This window comes from Bubalus kerabau, chromosome X (assembly GCF_029407905.1).
Source record: "Bubalus kerabau isolate K-KA32 ecotype Philippines breed swamp buffalo chromosome X, PCC_UOA_SB_1v2, whole genome shotgun sequence".
NCBI lineage: Eukaryota > Metazoa > Chordata > Mammalia > Artiodactyla > Bovidae > Bubalus > Bubalus kerabau.
Window position 1 is genome coordinate 111,407,789 of NC_073647.1, and position 13,252 is coordinate 111,421,040.

Genomic DNA, 13,252 nt, shown 5'->3' on the forward strand with positions numbered 1-13,252 from the left:
CTTAACAGGCATAATACAATTGTTTCTCCTAAGTTAACCTTTCTTTGAAGCGAAAAGCATGGGAAATTCTCTAAAGCTTCCAGTCTATCAAAATTTAGCCCTCTCCTTCCAGCATGATTCAAGTTTCAGTCAGTCTGCATAAAAATACTTTCACTACCCTAGGCCTGACCTCCAATAGCTCATACTCCAATCTCTCTCCACAACAGGAAGATCACCATGCTGTCTTCCTTGTCACTTTTCACTGAGATATGGTGGTTTAGATAACTTTGAAATCATTTCCAGGCCCATTAAAGTTGTATTTAAATAAGATATATTTCAGAACTGAGGATGAGAGATGCCACATGTGTTGCAGGGCACAGTCAATTCCCAGAGATCCACATGCCTATTTAGGCAAAGCCACATCTGAAGAAGAGCCAAGGAGTCAACCACAGAGATAAAACCAAAGAGAGGGTCCTGGAAGGATTTTTATAATCCTCTGTAAAGCAGAGACTGTTCCCCCACTCCCTCTTTTTTCAAAACCATTCTCTCTCACTTTGTGTGTATGTGGGATGGGGGTGGGGAGTGTGTGGAAAAGCCCCATGTCATAAAACCATGAGCAATGAAAAGATGAAGATGGTGGGAGTATACACTTGTTGAAAACTTGCTGTTTCTGAAGGACAGGGTTCTGGAAAGGAAAGAATCACTTGGCAGTAAGGCTGGAACACAGCAACGTGGCAACCAAAGCTCAGCACACACCCAGAGTACTGTCCCCCACCCCTTTCTTTTAGGGACCCTCAGTCCTTCCCACCACTGCTAGTCACTATCTCAGTTCTACAAGGCTCAGGCTGTCCTCAGAAGAAGGGTTCGGCAGAACTGCATAGCCTAAGCCAGTGCAACAAGCTGCTTGGCCTAAGAGACTCAAGCCAGGGTGGTCACCCAGCCTTCCAGAGCAAGGGAAGGGCCTCAGCAGCCATTTGGCATGACTTGCACAAAAGCAAGCAGGGCTCATTATTCAGGCACATCCCTCCCCCCTCCCTCCTGGGCATCCGGCCCCCCTAGGCCCCACTCCCAGGAGGCGTCTTCTCTTCTCAAAACAGTGGGGTGGAGACCAGATCCTAGAAGCTACCACCACTCTAGAAAGGTGTGGCCCCACAGAAGAGTCCACACCTCACAGAACAGTCTGGAGTAGACAGGAGGAAATAGCCTGTGAGTAATGGGAAAGGCAGGGATTTGGCAAGTGAAGAGAAGGAAAAAACCAGTCTTCTGAAAGTCTTCTTCCCTCCCTTCAGACTGGTGTCTAGTGAATTGTTAGCGCTCCTGGGCAGGAGTAAGCGGCCTCGATGAGTCCGTCCACAACTCTCCTCTTCTAGTGGGAAACAGCTGAAGCTGTCTGGGGAGGCTGTGGGAAAGGTGAGTAGGGGGTGCGGGATCCGCCCTGAGCAGCTCCCACCCTCCTACTTGCTTCTCGGTTCCCATGGCCCATCCTGGTCTGAGGCAGCCTGGCCCCATAAAAGCGCCAATTCCTGGACTGAGGTAACTGTTTTCCTCCGGATCAGAATTCTCTCCCCTGCGCCCAGGGCCCATCGTGGGTAAAAAGAGACCTTGGGCCCTTAAGGAATCCTTCCCTACTGTGGCATTCCAGACACAAGGAACTAGAATCTGAGAAAGAGGCCGGCCCCGCCCGGCCCACACTTCTACCCCGGGACCCCTCTACACTCGAGGACGCGCCAGAGCCGGACTCCGCCCCTAGCCTTCCCTGCTCCAGGCCTCCGCCGAGGGCGCGGCGGCGCGACCCGACGCGTGGCTGGCCAAGCCCCCGGCCATCGGCGAAGCGCTACGAGGGTCAGCAAGAGCCCCCAAGGCCGGCAGCGCCCACCCCAGACACTCACCGTCTTGGGCATGGTGGCGACAAAGGCAGCAGAGTTGGCGAAGTTTGGCCGGGAGCTGTCGGACGGCGCTGAGCACGCAGTACACACGGCTGACTCCGGGGACTGGGGGCTCGGATTGGGTCTCTCTCTAGCGTCGGGACGACTGCTCGGCTTCCTGCTAACGGGCCACGACTTCACAAACCCCACCCAGGAAAGAGCCGCCCCCGTCGCACCGCCCGCTCCTTTATGTGGCCGGGCTTCCGCGCCGCTCCCCGCCCTCGCGCCCGCCTTCTAGCCGACCGCCGGCCTCGCCCCGCCCAGACCAGCCCTGCCCGGCCACACCAGCTACTTGGGGGCCTGGCTGGGCCTGGGCGCCTCAGTAGGGGATCCCAGCCCTCACCCGGGCCTGGCTGCCTCCTCTCCCACTCCCTTCACAGACCTTGGCCCTTCGCATCTGGGCCATCCGGCCCCACCTCCCAAGTAGGGCTGGGCCCTAGGCCGCACCCTGGAAAGAGGCTTACAGCCCTGACTGCAACTTTACACTAATTGGAGTTCAAGACCTGTCAAAACGGCTCTGACTCTCCAAAAGTTCTTCCTGCGTGTATCTGAACTCTTCTGTGGTTCCGCCTATGGATCTCAACTGAGGCCACACAAATCTACTACTCTCCCAAACAACTCCTCAGAGATCTGAAGATCCCCTGTACACCTGAAACTTCTCTTCTCTTGGCTAACCTGCCTCAGCTTCTCCAACGCTTCATCAGTTCTCTTCTGCGGAATTCTGTATGACTTTTCCCATCATAGTTTGTCCCCATCCTTGCTCAATCCTCATTTTTTATCAAAAATGGGCTCCTTTTTCCTATATCTGTCCTCTATTCAGTTTCCTTCCTTCAAATCCCAGTCTCCAACTTTTTGAAATCCTGATCCTGTAGCCCCACTGCAACATATTTACTGATATGTGATTCACTTTCTGATAATTCCACCAGGTTAGATACACCCTAGTCCATTCCTTTGAGATACGTCTGCCAGAACCCTTCCTGCTTCTTTTCAAGTTCACAGAATCCCAACATAGAGGTGTTCTAGACTGTAACAGTCATCTAGTTAAGTCTGAGCTTTAGTTTGAAAGTGATAGGCCATAGTTATCCTTTCTCATATCCACTGGTAACTGTGTGGAGGCATGGTCTGAGTATTTTTTGTGAGGTAGGGCAATGTATACCTCAGGGATGATGAGCCAGCTTGGGGCAGTGAAAAAGATATTTGGGAGGGATGGTCACAACACCCAGATTTTAGTCATAGCTTTGCCATTAACTCCCTCTCTGACCACTGTGTAGCCTTGGGTAAGCCCCGTCCCCTCTTTGGGCTTGAGGTTCCCCTTCTGTAACAAGAAAGGGCTGAACTCTTGGGCTTCCAAGGTCCTTTCCCAGTCTGACGTTATAAAAGTATAAGAAAGGAAGTAAACTTCCTAGGACAATAGATGAGTCTAGCAGTGTTGCATAAGGACTGGCTTTGCATTTTCTCTCAGGAGTCAGCAGTCTTATTCTCTACTCCTCTGCTTTCCCAGCTCAAAGGGGTCCATGTGTCAATGTGCCTCAGCTTCTCCCACTGCTGTCAAGATTCATTGATAAGTGTTAGGGTAAGCAAAGTTCCCTGCCCAAACCATTTTCTGGAGCTGAGCAGTTGACCCAAGGAAGGGCAGCACACCCCAGAAAGCCTCAGCAGCATGGTTAGCAACTACATCAATCACATTCCTTGACATTGCAGTGGCCCTTTTCCTCCAGTAGTTCAAGGAACTCACTGATTTCTCCATTCATATTCTAGAGCCTACAGGGGCCTAGAACTAGGCTAAGTGCTTAAAAGGGGAGGGGAAGTTGATTGGAAACTCCAACTTTCATTATCCATCCTGGAAAGTGGAAAGTCCCTGTTTGTCATTCCCCACATGCCATGCCCCAAACACACACACACACACACACACACACACACACACACACGAGAGAGCGACCTGGTTAGGGAATGTCAAGCATCTGAACACAGTATTAAAAGGGAAAAGAGACTCAGGAGTTTAAGTGAGGGGAAGGAAGTCAAAGGGTTAGGACGGTAAGGAGGTTGATGGAAAGAGAGGCTGAGAGAGGAGGAGATGGTTGGCCCCCTGGGGAGAAGAAGGGTGGGGAATGGGAGGAAAACATAGGCTATCAGTGAGTGTTTAGTCTAGACCCCATTCAGGTCAAGGGAACTGAGGATCCAAAAGAGGAAAGAACTTATTCAAAATCTGGCAACCAGTATGAAGAATGGATTCAGAAGTAATAGAGAAGACGAAGAACCCAGTTAAGCTGTTTCCATAATACAAGCAAGACTTTTTGAAGACTAGAACCAGAAGAGTAGTGCCGCCTCTACTTTATCAGACAGAATCTTGGTATGGTGATTACAGTCAAGCAACTGAACATTGTTTGAAGGTTAGACTTGAAACCTCCTGGCTAGGAGAGACCTATATTTGATATCTCCATGTCTCCAAAGCAGAGCAGAGGAAGCTGAGGTGCTCTCTTGTTCTTCAGGATGGCCATCGAAACACACCTTTGTTTTTACCTCTTTGTAAAATATATCATACCTGTATGGCCAGAACTTCTGAACCCTCCCATCCACCCTGCACCCTACCATGATCCCATGTGGATCGAGTTAGCTCAGTCTTCTTGGGGCCAAAGTAATCTCAAGAATTAGATTCAGATATGATGAGGTTTATGCCAGTGTTTGTAGAGAGAAGACGTGAAAATAAGGGCTAAACATCCCCTCATATGTTGGCTGGGTAAGGGAAATAAGAGGTGTGAAGACACCTGGGTTTTTAGAAGAGTTAAATTCAAAGTTCAAGGAGGAAAAGGCAATTTTTTTAAGCAGTAAAACTAGATGAGAGGCAGTACAGGGACATTCTGAAAGTGGAATCCAATGAAGCTAGGGTGGAGGTGTCTGAATCAGGAGTAGGAGATACAAAAGGAGAAATTTGACCTGAGCTCTAGGTCCATACATGAAGTCTAGTGGAAAGGCTCAGGATTCCTAGAGGGCTGGGGCTGTTCCAGAGCTGCAGCAAGTCTGGATGTGAGAGTTAAGAAACGACAAGCAGGAACTGCATAAGGCTGATTTATGTGAAAGCCTATGTCAAGCTCAAGAGAGAAATGAGATTGAACTTGTAATCACCTCCCACTCAAGATATAAGCTCACTGCAGTAAACAAGCTTCTGTATTCTAAATTGCATTCCTCTTTCAGAGGACACAATAGTGCAGGAGAGGCAATATCAGAGAGTAAGTAGGTAGGGAGCAGTCCTGAATGCCAGGAGTACTTTGAATAAAAAAGCCCTCCCCCTCCTCCACCCAGTCCATTGGATGGTAAAAAGTTGAAAGTTTCCCATCACTCAGAGGGCTGCTTTTCATTTTCATCACTGTTAGAAAGTCCTTCTTTACATCTAAATTTGATTTCTTCAGCTTAACTCTTCATAATTGCTCTTGGCTGATGCTTGGTTTAGGAATTAACTGAGCCTCTGAGTTGCTGTTCTCCTTCATTCATAGAAGAGATATGTATCAGAGAGATGAGGACAAACATAAGCTTGAGGCTACACACTCCAAATCCTTCTCTCTCTCTTAATTCCCTTGGATCAGCAGCCCAAGCATTAGGCTATCTGTGCCCTTTACACAAACAAGAAAATAACAGAAAAGTATACTCTTGTCTCCCCAAAGGGAAGAAGTCTTCTTGCTATAATATGGCTGAGAGTAAAAACTGAGCAGTAGAGAAATCTTGCTTTTAACCATCTTCTACCTATTTCTTGGAAAGAAAAACTAGAGTTTGGGTTGAATATTTATTAATAATCATACTAATGGACCATAATGAGAGGGAAAAAATTTTCTCTCTGGCTCTGCTTCTTAGTAGTAAGACTGGAAACTTTTTGAGAGCTTTTTCCCCCCAGCCAGCCAATATCAATTCAATTTGAGCCAGTGTCATCTTAGAATATGAAATTAGCCCTGCAGAGAGGGTCTCCCAGTCTCCCAGTGGAGTCACTAGCTCTCAGCCCTGTCTCCAGCAGCCAGTGACCAGCAACCACACCTATGTGGCTGGTCTGCCTATGGGCCCCAGAGAGAAAACAGCCCACTGAGCACATGGTCCTTCCTTCCATGAACAACCTACAATTCAAACTCGATACACTTAGAAGGAAACTATCCATCTGTGCATCATTCCCATGCCTCCAGCAGTGATCAGGTGTCTGCTAGGTGCCTGGTTCTCTGTGAGGCTCTGCAAGGGATACTCACCCTCTTCCTCCCCAGGAGCTCTCCTTCCCAGTGGCTTTGTATCTGTTGGTGGTTTTTCTGTTAGCACTGTCCTTTGTGTGCATGATGTCATCATCTTTAACTTTCCTCTGCCTGCCCCCTACCATCTGGTCACCAAGCCCTGCTGTCTGTCTGTCTGTTCTCCACAGCTTCTCTCTTTCCATCTCCACTGCCAGTGCCCTGTGTGAGTCCTCACTGACTCCCTGGTCTCCCTGACTTCAGGCTGTAGTACTAGGCCATCCTCCACATGGTCACCCTGGCGATCTTCAGAAAGGCAGCCTTCACCTATGCTCAGAAGCATCCAATGACCCTCTCCACCCAACATACACACACCCTAACCTTTGCAGGCTTCTCTTGCTCCCACAGCTCCTCAGCAAAGCTCTACTCCTCAAGCTAGGCTAGTCTCACTGCATACACACAGCCCTGTGTGCTTGCTTTTGTCTCTGCACAAAGCCCTCCCTTGATCTTTCCTGCCCACCTTGTGCTCTCTGCCTCCCCCTAGCTCTTGTAGTGCCTGAGTCTGCAGTGCTTATCTGGCCTCCATCCCACACCCTGCTTTGTCTTATCAGCTGCTGCTTTTTCTCTTTTTTTCCTCCATTCCAGGCTTGGCTGTAGTTGTTCCCAGAAAGGGATCACACTTTGTGTTCCATGAGGAAGTAGCACAGCATACTTCCAGGACATCTTTGAAGCTCAGGATTGATTGCTCAACTAAAGAGAGAGATCTGCTGTTCTATTTCCAGCCGTACAAGCCTATCAACTGCTATTATGTTCAGATTCTCTAAAGGCCTAAGTTTCCCCTTACGTTGCCTCAAGTTCTCCTGTTAAGAGATAAGACCAATGAACAGAGCCTCCTATTCCTATCTTGTTACTCCTTCTCCACTCATTCACAGCTCTGTGTGTGTGGAGGAGGTGTGCATGCTTTACTACCACTCTATCTTAGGGAAACACTATTGTTCACAAAGAGGAATCTATAAGGACATTTACTGTAATACTATAATAATCCATCACTCTGGGACTGATTATATACATGGTACATCTGTACAACAAGATGTTATTCAGCATTTAAAAGCAGGAACTACTCTGAAAAGAGGTTTTATTATTATTATTTACTCTGAAATCACAGAAAGATATGAATAGTATGATACTATTATGAATTTAAATATCTGTATTTTTCTAGATATGTCACCCTGCTTATTTAACTTATATGTAGAGTACATCATGCAAAATGCCCCACTGAATGAAGCACAAGCTGGAATCAAGATTGCTGGGAGAAATATCAATAACCTCAGATAGGCAGATGATACCACCCTTATGGCAGAAAGTGAAGAGGAACTAAAGAGCCTCTTGATTAAAGTGAAAGAGGAGAGTAAAAAAGCTAACTTAAAACTCAACATTCAAAAACACTAAGATCATGGCACCTGGTCCTATCACTTCATTTCAAATAGATGGGAAAACAATGGACAGTGACAGACTGTTTCTTGGAATCCAAAATCACTGCAGATGAGGACTGCAGTCATGAAATTAAAGACACCTGCTCCTTGGAAGAAAAGCTATGACAAATCTAGATAGTATATTAAAAAGCAGAGACATTACTTTAGCAACAAAGGTCCATATAGTCAAAGCTATGGTTTTTCCAATAGTCATATATGGATGTGAGAGCTGGATCATAAGGAAGGCTGAACACTGAAAAATTGATGCTTTTGAACTGCGGTGTTGGAGAAGACTCTTGAGAGTCCCTTGGACAGCAAGGAGATCCAACCAGTCCATCCTAAAGGAAACCAGTCCTGAATATTCACTGGAAGGACTGATGCTGAAGCTTCAATACTTTGGCTACCTGATACAAAGAACCGACTCATTGGAAAAGACCCTGATGCTGGGAAAGATTGAAGGCAGGAGGAGAAGGGGATGACAGAATGAGATGGTTGGATGACATCACCAACTCAATGGACATGAGTTTGATCAAGCTCCGGGAGATGGTGAAGGACAGGGAAGCCTGGTGTGCTGCAGTCCATGGGGTCACAAAGAGTCTGACACAACTGAGCAACTGAACAACAACAACAACAAATATGTTTATATTTGTAAGTTCCCAGAAAAGGGGAAAGATGTATAACAAATTTATACTGGTTGCTACCTTTGGAACAGGGACTGGGATTAGAATGGAGAGTAAACGGAGAATTTTTACTTCTTAATGTACATATTTCTATATTAGGAATTCCCATGTAGCTCAGCTGGTAAAGAATCTGCCTGCAATGCAGGAGACCCCAGTGAAAATTCCTGGGGCAGGAAGATCCCCTGAAGAACGGATGGGATATCCACTACAGTATTCTTGGGCTTTCTTGGTGGCTCAGATGGTAAAGAATCTGCCTGCAATGGGGGAAACCTGAAGAGCCTGGCAGGCTACAGTCCATGGTGTCGCAAAGAGTTGGACATGACTGAGTGACTTTCACTTTTTCTATATTATTCGATTTTCTGAATGAGCCTGAATTAAATGGCAGAAAAGAAAGAAAGATGAGTAGGAGAAGGAAGAAGAGAAGGAACAGAAAAATCTGGGAGAAAATGTGGATAGGTTGGATAATCAGGATGCAAAAAGTTTATGACAAGTTTGACTGATGGTAAAGATTAAAAGGATAACAGATATAAAGTTTGTGTGTTTGTGTTAGTCGCTCAGTCTTGTCCAACTCTATGCAACCCCATTGACTTCAGTCTGCCAGGCTTCTCTGTTCATGGGATTTTTCCAGCAAGAATACTGGAGTAGGTAGCCATTCCCTTCTCCAGGGGATGTTAAGGACCCAGGGATTGAACCTGGGTCCCCTGCATTGCAGGCGGATTCTTTTACCATCTGAGCCACCAGGGAAGCCCTGTAAAAGTTGCCAGTTCAGTCCTTCAGTCATGTCCGACTCTTTGCGACCCCATGGACAGCAGCACACCAGGCCTCCCTATCCATCACCAACTCCCGGAGTTTACACAAACTCATGTCCATTGAGTCAGTCATGCCATCCAACCATCTCATCCTCTGTCATCCCCTTCTCCTCCCGCCTTCAATCTTTCCCCACATCAGTGTCTTTTCAGATGAGTCAGTTCTTCACAACAGGTAGCCAAAGTATTGGAGTTTCAGCTTCAGCTTCAGTCCTTCCAATGAATATTCAGGACTGATTTCCTTTAAGATGGACTGGTTGGATCTCCTTGCTGTCCAAGGGACTGTCAAGAGTCTTCTCCAACACCACAGTTCAGAAGCATCATTTCTTCGGCACTCAGCTTTCTTTATAGTCCAACTCTCACAACCATACATGACTACTGGAAAAACCAAAGCTTTGACTAGACGGACCTTTGTTGGCAAAGTAATGTCTCTGCTTTTTAATAAGCTGTCTAGGTTGGTCATAACTTTTCTTCCAAGGAGCAAGCATCTTTTAATTTCATGGCTGCAGTCACCATCTGCAGTGATTTTGGAGTCCCCAAAAATAAAGTCTAACACTGTTTTCACTGTTTCCCCATCCATTTGCCATGAAGTGATAGGACCAGAGGCCATGATTTTAGTTTTCTGAATGTTGAGTTTTAAGCCAACTTTTTCACTCTCCTCTTTCACTTTAATCAAGAGGCTCTTTAGTTCTTCTTCACTTTCTGCCATAAGGGTGGTGTCATCTGCGTATCTGAGGTTATTGATATTTCTCCTGGCAATCTTGATTCCAGCTTGTGCTTCATCCAGCCCAATGTTTCTCATGATGTACTCTGCATATAAATTAAATAAGCAGGGTGACAATATACAGCATTGATGTACTCCTTTCCTGATTTGGAGCCCGTCTGTTGTTCCATGTCCAGTTCTAACTGTTGCTATTTGACCTGCATATAGATTTCTCAGAAGGCAGGTCAGGTGGTCTGGTATTCCCATCTCTTTAAGAATTTTCCACAGTTTGTTGTGCTTGGGTCCAAATAATCAACCTCATGAGGAAAAGATGGTAAAGATGTGACTTAGCAGCAGTGAGGCTAAAAAGACCTCTGAGGTTTACTTTTAATAAACTACATGAATGTTAGCAGTGAGCAGTAGTTACCAGGAGACTTAATTCAGACTCATAAGGCTAATGTTTAGGGGGAAATGGATAGTCATGCCTTTTGCTTCCCTGCCCAGAACCCATCTGAGGAGAGTATCCTTCCATGCATCCCTGTTTAAGGGGGAGATACACACACACTGGGTTATGTATATCCATGTGAGCTAGCTGGAGAGGGAGCTGGGACCAGGACACATGAAGAATAGTTGGAAGATGTGAGGTTGATGGACCTTGGGAAAATTCAGGAGGATGTTATCTATGTCTTTGGACTGCTAAATGCCCACCTTAAGAAATAAGGAACAGATGGGTCCCTTATGGCCCCAAAGGGCATAACTTAGAGAAAGCTATGATGTGACACAATGAAGAAGGTTCTTATGGTTATGTCTAGCTAAAACTGTTGAGGGCCACTCAGTGAGTACTGAAGTCATATTTGGGAATGTGTGAGCAAAGTTGGATGATCTCACACTATGCAAGGTTAAAGAGGAGATTCATATACTCTGAAAGTCTATGAAACCAGTATGTTAAGGTGGCTCAGATGGTAAAGAATCCACCTGTGATGCAGGAGACCTGGGTTCAATCCCTGGGTTGGGAAGATCCCCTGGAGGAGGACATGACAACCCACTCCAATGTTCTAGCCTAGAGAATCCCCATGGACAGAGGACCCTGGTGGGCTACAGTCAATGGGGTTGTAAAAAGAGTCAGACACGACTGAGCAACTAAGCACAGCACAGAACACACACACACACAAACCTCAAGGGAAAATGGGGTTGTTTTCAAATCATTATTTTATTCATGCTTAAGAAAAACTTAGGTAGACTTAGGTAGACAAAGTAGATATCAATCATTATTTGACAGATAAGGTAACTGAAATTCAAAGAAGTTACAGCACTTGACCATGATCACATTACAAATAAGGACTTGAAATTAAGTCATTTGATTTTATTATTCATCTAATCCATTTTTAAAAATTCATTCATTAAACGTGTATATGTGTGTGCGTGCACTTACTATACACAAGGCACTGTACTAGGCCCCAGGGATATAGCCATGAAAATATGGAAGAATTCCTCACTCTCACAGAGCTCATTGCCTGGTGGGAGAGACAGAGAAGAAATCTATTATAGAAATAATGTGTTCTTTCCACTAGTCCCCACATCCTAAGTGTTGAGGTATGGGAATCAAAGTTTTCATCTCCCTGGGCCAATTGAAATCACTGGCCCATCATGGAAAGCTTCTTTGTTCTGAAAAAGGAGCCCATAGGTGAATGAAAAAGGAACAGAGGGAAGGATGGCTCAGGGATTTGAACAGACCCTTCCCCTCATTACTGACTGAGGCCTCCGTAACAGTGCTGCTCAACACCTTCTGCTGGTGGCTTTATGCATTTCTATATGCATTAAGTCATTTGACATTATTATTCATCCATTCATTTTATTCATTCAGAAAATGTGAATGCATATCTGCAGCATATAGAGATATGCACATGTACAGCAACATAGCAGCATGATTTTTTTGTATGTATATAGAAGAGAGAAAGAAAGTGCCACCTTGGAATGCAGCATGAGATAGTATAAAAAAGCACTGAATCTGAAGTTAGAAGACCTGGTTTTAGCCTGTTTTGCCATTTACTAGTTTGATAAATTTAGGCAAATTAATTGGTTAACCCCAAGCCTCAGTTTCCTCATCTGTAAAAACTTAGATAATAGCAATTGATACCTTCCAGGATTGTTGTCAAGAAGATATATAATGTTGAATATGAGAAGTGTCTTTGCAAACCATAAGGTGCTTGCATGTGGAAAAAGGATTATCATAGCTATGTGTATTTGGGGTAGAGATGTAGGTTCCAGGGTTTTCCTGGGCCCAGATGTGCCTCTGTTTGGTCATATATGTATTGTCTATATGTTCCCATACCTGTCTGTTTATATGACTATTTGCATGTATGTGTGTGTATTTCCTGAGGTGTATTTCCAACTCAGTAACATGTAGATTCACTTTTTCTTATTCCTTAATCCATAGTCTCAGACCAGAAAACATTCTAACCTTCTTTTATCTGAGAAATGCAAGTCTCAAACATCCCTAAATATATTTAGAGAGTGCTTCCCCTTCTTTCCACTCCTCCCCACAAGGCACTTTGCTTATGTTCAACCCGCCCATGTGTATATACATACAGATGAGAGCCCTTATGCAGATATTTCTCTGTGAAGAAAATGCAGGGCCTGCCTTCCACTGGGTTGGACATGCCTCTCAGAACCAGACATGTCATATGCTCCTGGACACCCCACCCCCCGCTCAAGTGGCACCAGAGGATGTGCTGCTGGTGGGTGTAATGCCTCAGGGGAAAAGGAGGAGCTATTCTCCACTTCCCCTCACACACAAACCACTCACCAACCCTTTCAGCCTCTCCTCTCCAAGGTTTTGGGATTAGTGGCTTGAAAGGTCCGGCTCTACTTTCCTCAGATCTGCAAAGCCTCAAATGTGCTTCCAGATGTCCCAAGACCTCTAGTCAATTATTCCGAGTTTCAGAGTGTTTGGGAGAAGTGAGAGAGCCTTGTGTTTAGCTCACAGAAACACTGAATCTTAGAACTGGCTTGGTCCTTCATCACTGCCTAGTGCCACCTCTCTCACATCCTTGTGAAAGGATGAAATCAAATCAGAATCCTGAAATATCACACCTTTAACATCATCTAGGCTACATGTCCAGACTTTATACGTGAGAACATAAAGGCCAAGAGAAGTGAATGAACTTGCTCAAGGAAAATTCTAGCTCTCCTGACTCCCAGGCCAGTGTTCTTTCTGCTGGATCTCCAAATTCAAGAACAATAAGGATCAAACAAGTCAGTATAAAAGAGGAAAGATCCTACAGTTCTGTTGCTTTGGGGACATCCCCTGGAAATAGAAGCTGAGTGGTTCTTGGGGAGGTGAATAAAGGTACAGAAGCAGGCTTATGAGTCTCTCTGAAGAGAGTAAACCTGGACAAAGTACCTACTATGGCTCAGGGCAGTATCTGAAACCCAGGAAAAAAGTGGGCTGTCTTGTCTAGCAGCTGATCTGGAAACTGAGTAGG

General features: G+C 45.6%; 1 protein-coding gene across 2 annotated transcripts in view; it reads right to left on the reverse strand.

Moving 5' to 3' along the window:
• The window catches only part of MSN (moesin), a 74,264-nt gene extending 71,669 nt beyond the window's left edge, over positions 1-2,595 (reverse strand). Inside the window, exons 1-2 of one of the 2 annotated variants that reach the window (XM_055565528.1) lie at positions 2,287-2,595; positions 1,869-2,022 (exon numbers count right to left, since the gene is read on the reverse strand). In XM_055565528.1, the coding sequence (XP_055421503.1) occupies positions 1,869-1,880 (12 nt within the window). In that variant the 5' untranslated portion in view covers positions 1,881-2,022; positions 2,287-2,595. Of the gene's footprint in view, positions 1-1,868; positions 2,121-2,286 lie in introns of those variants that run through there. The other variant, XM_055565527.1, reaches the window with a different exon arrangement.
• Positions 2,596-13,252: the final 10,657 nt, after the last annotated feature.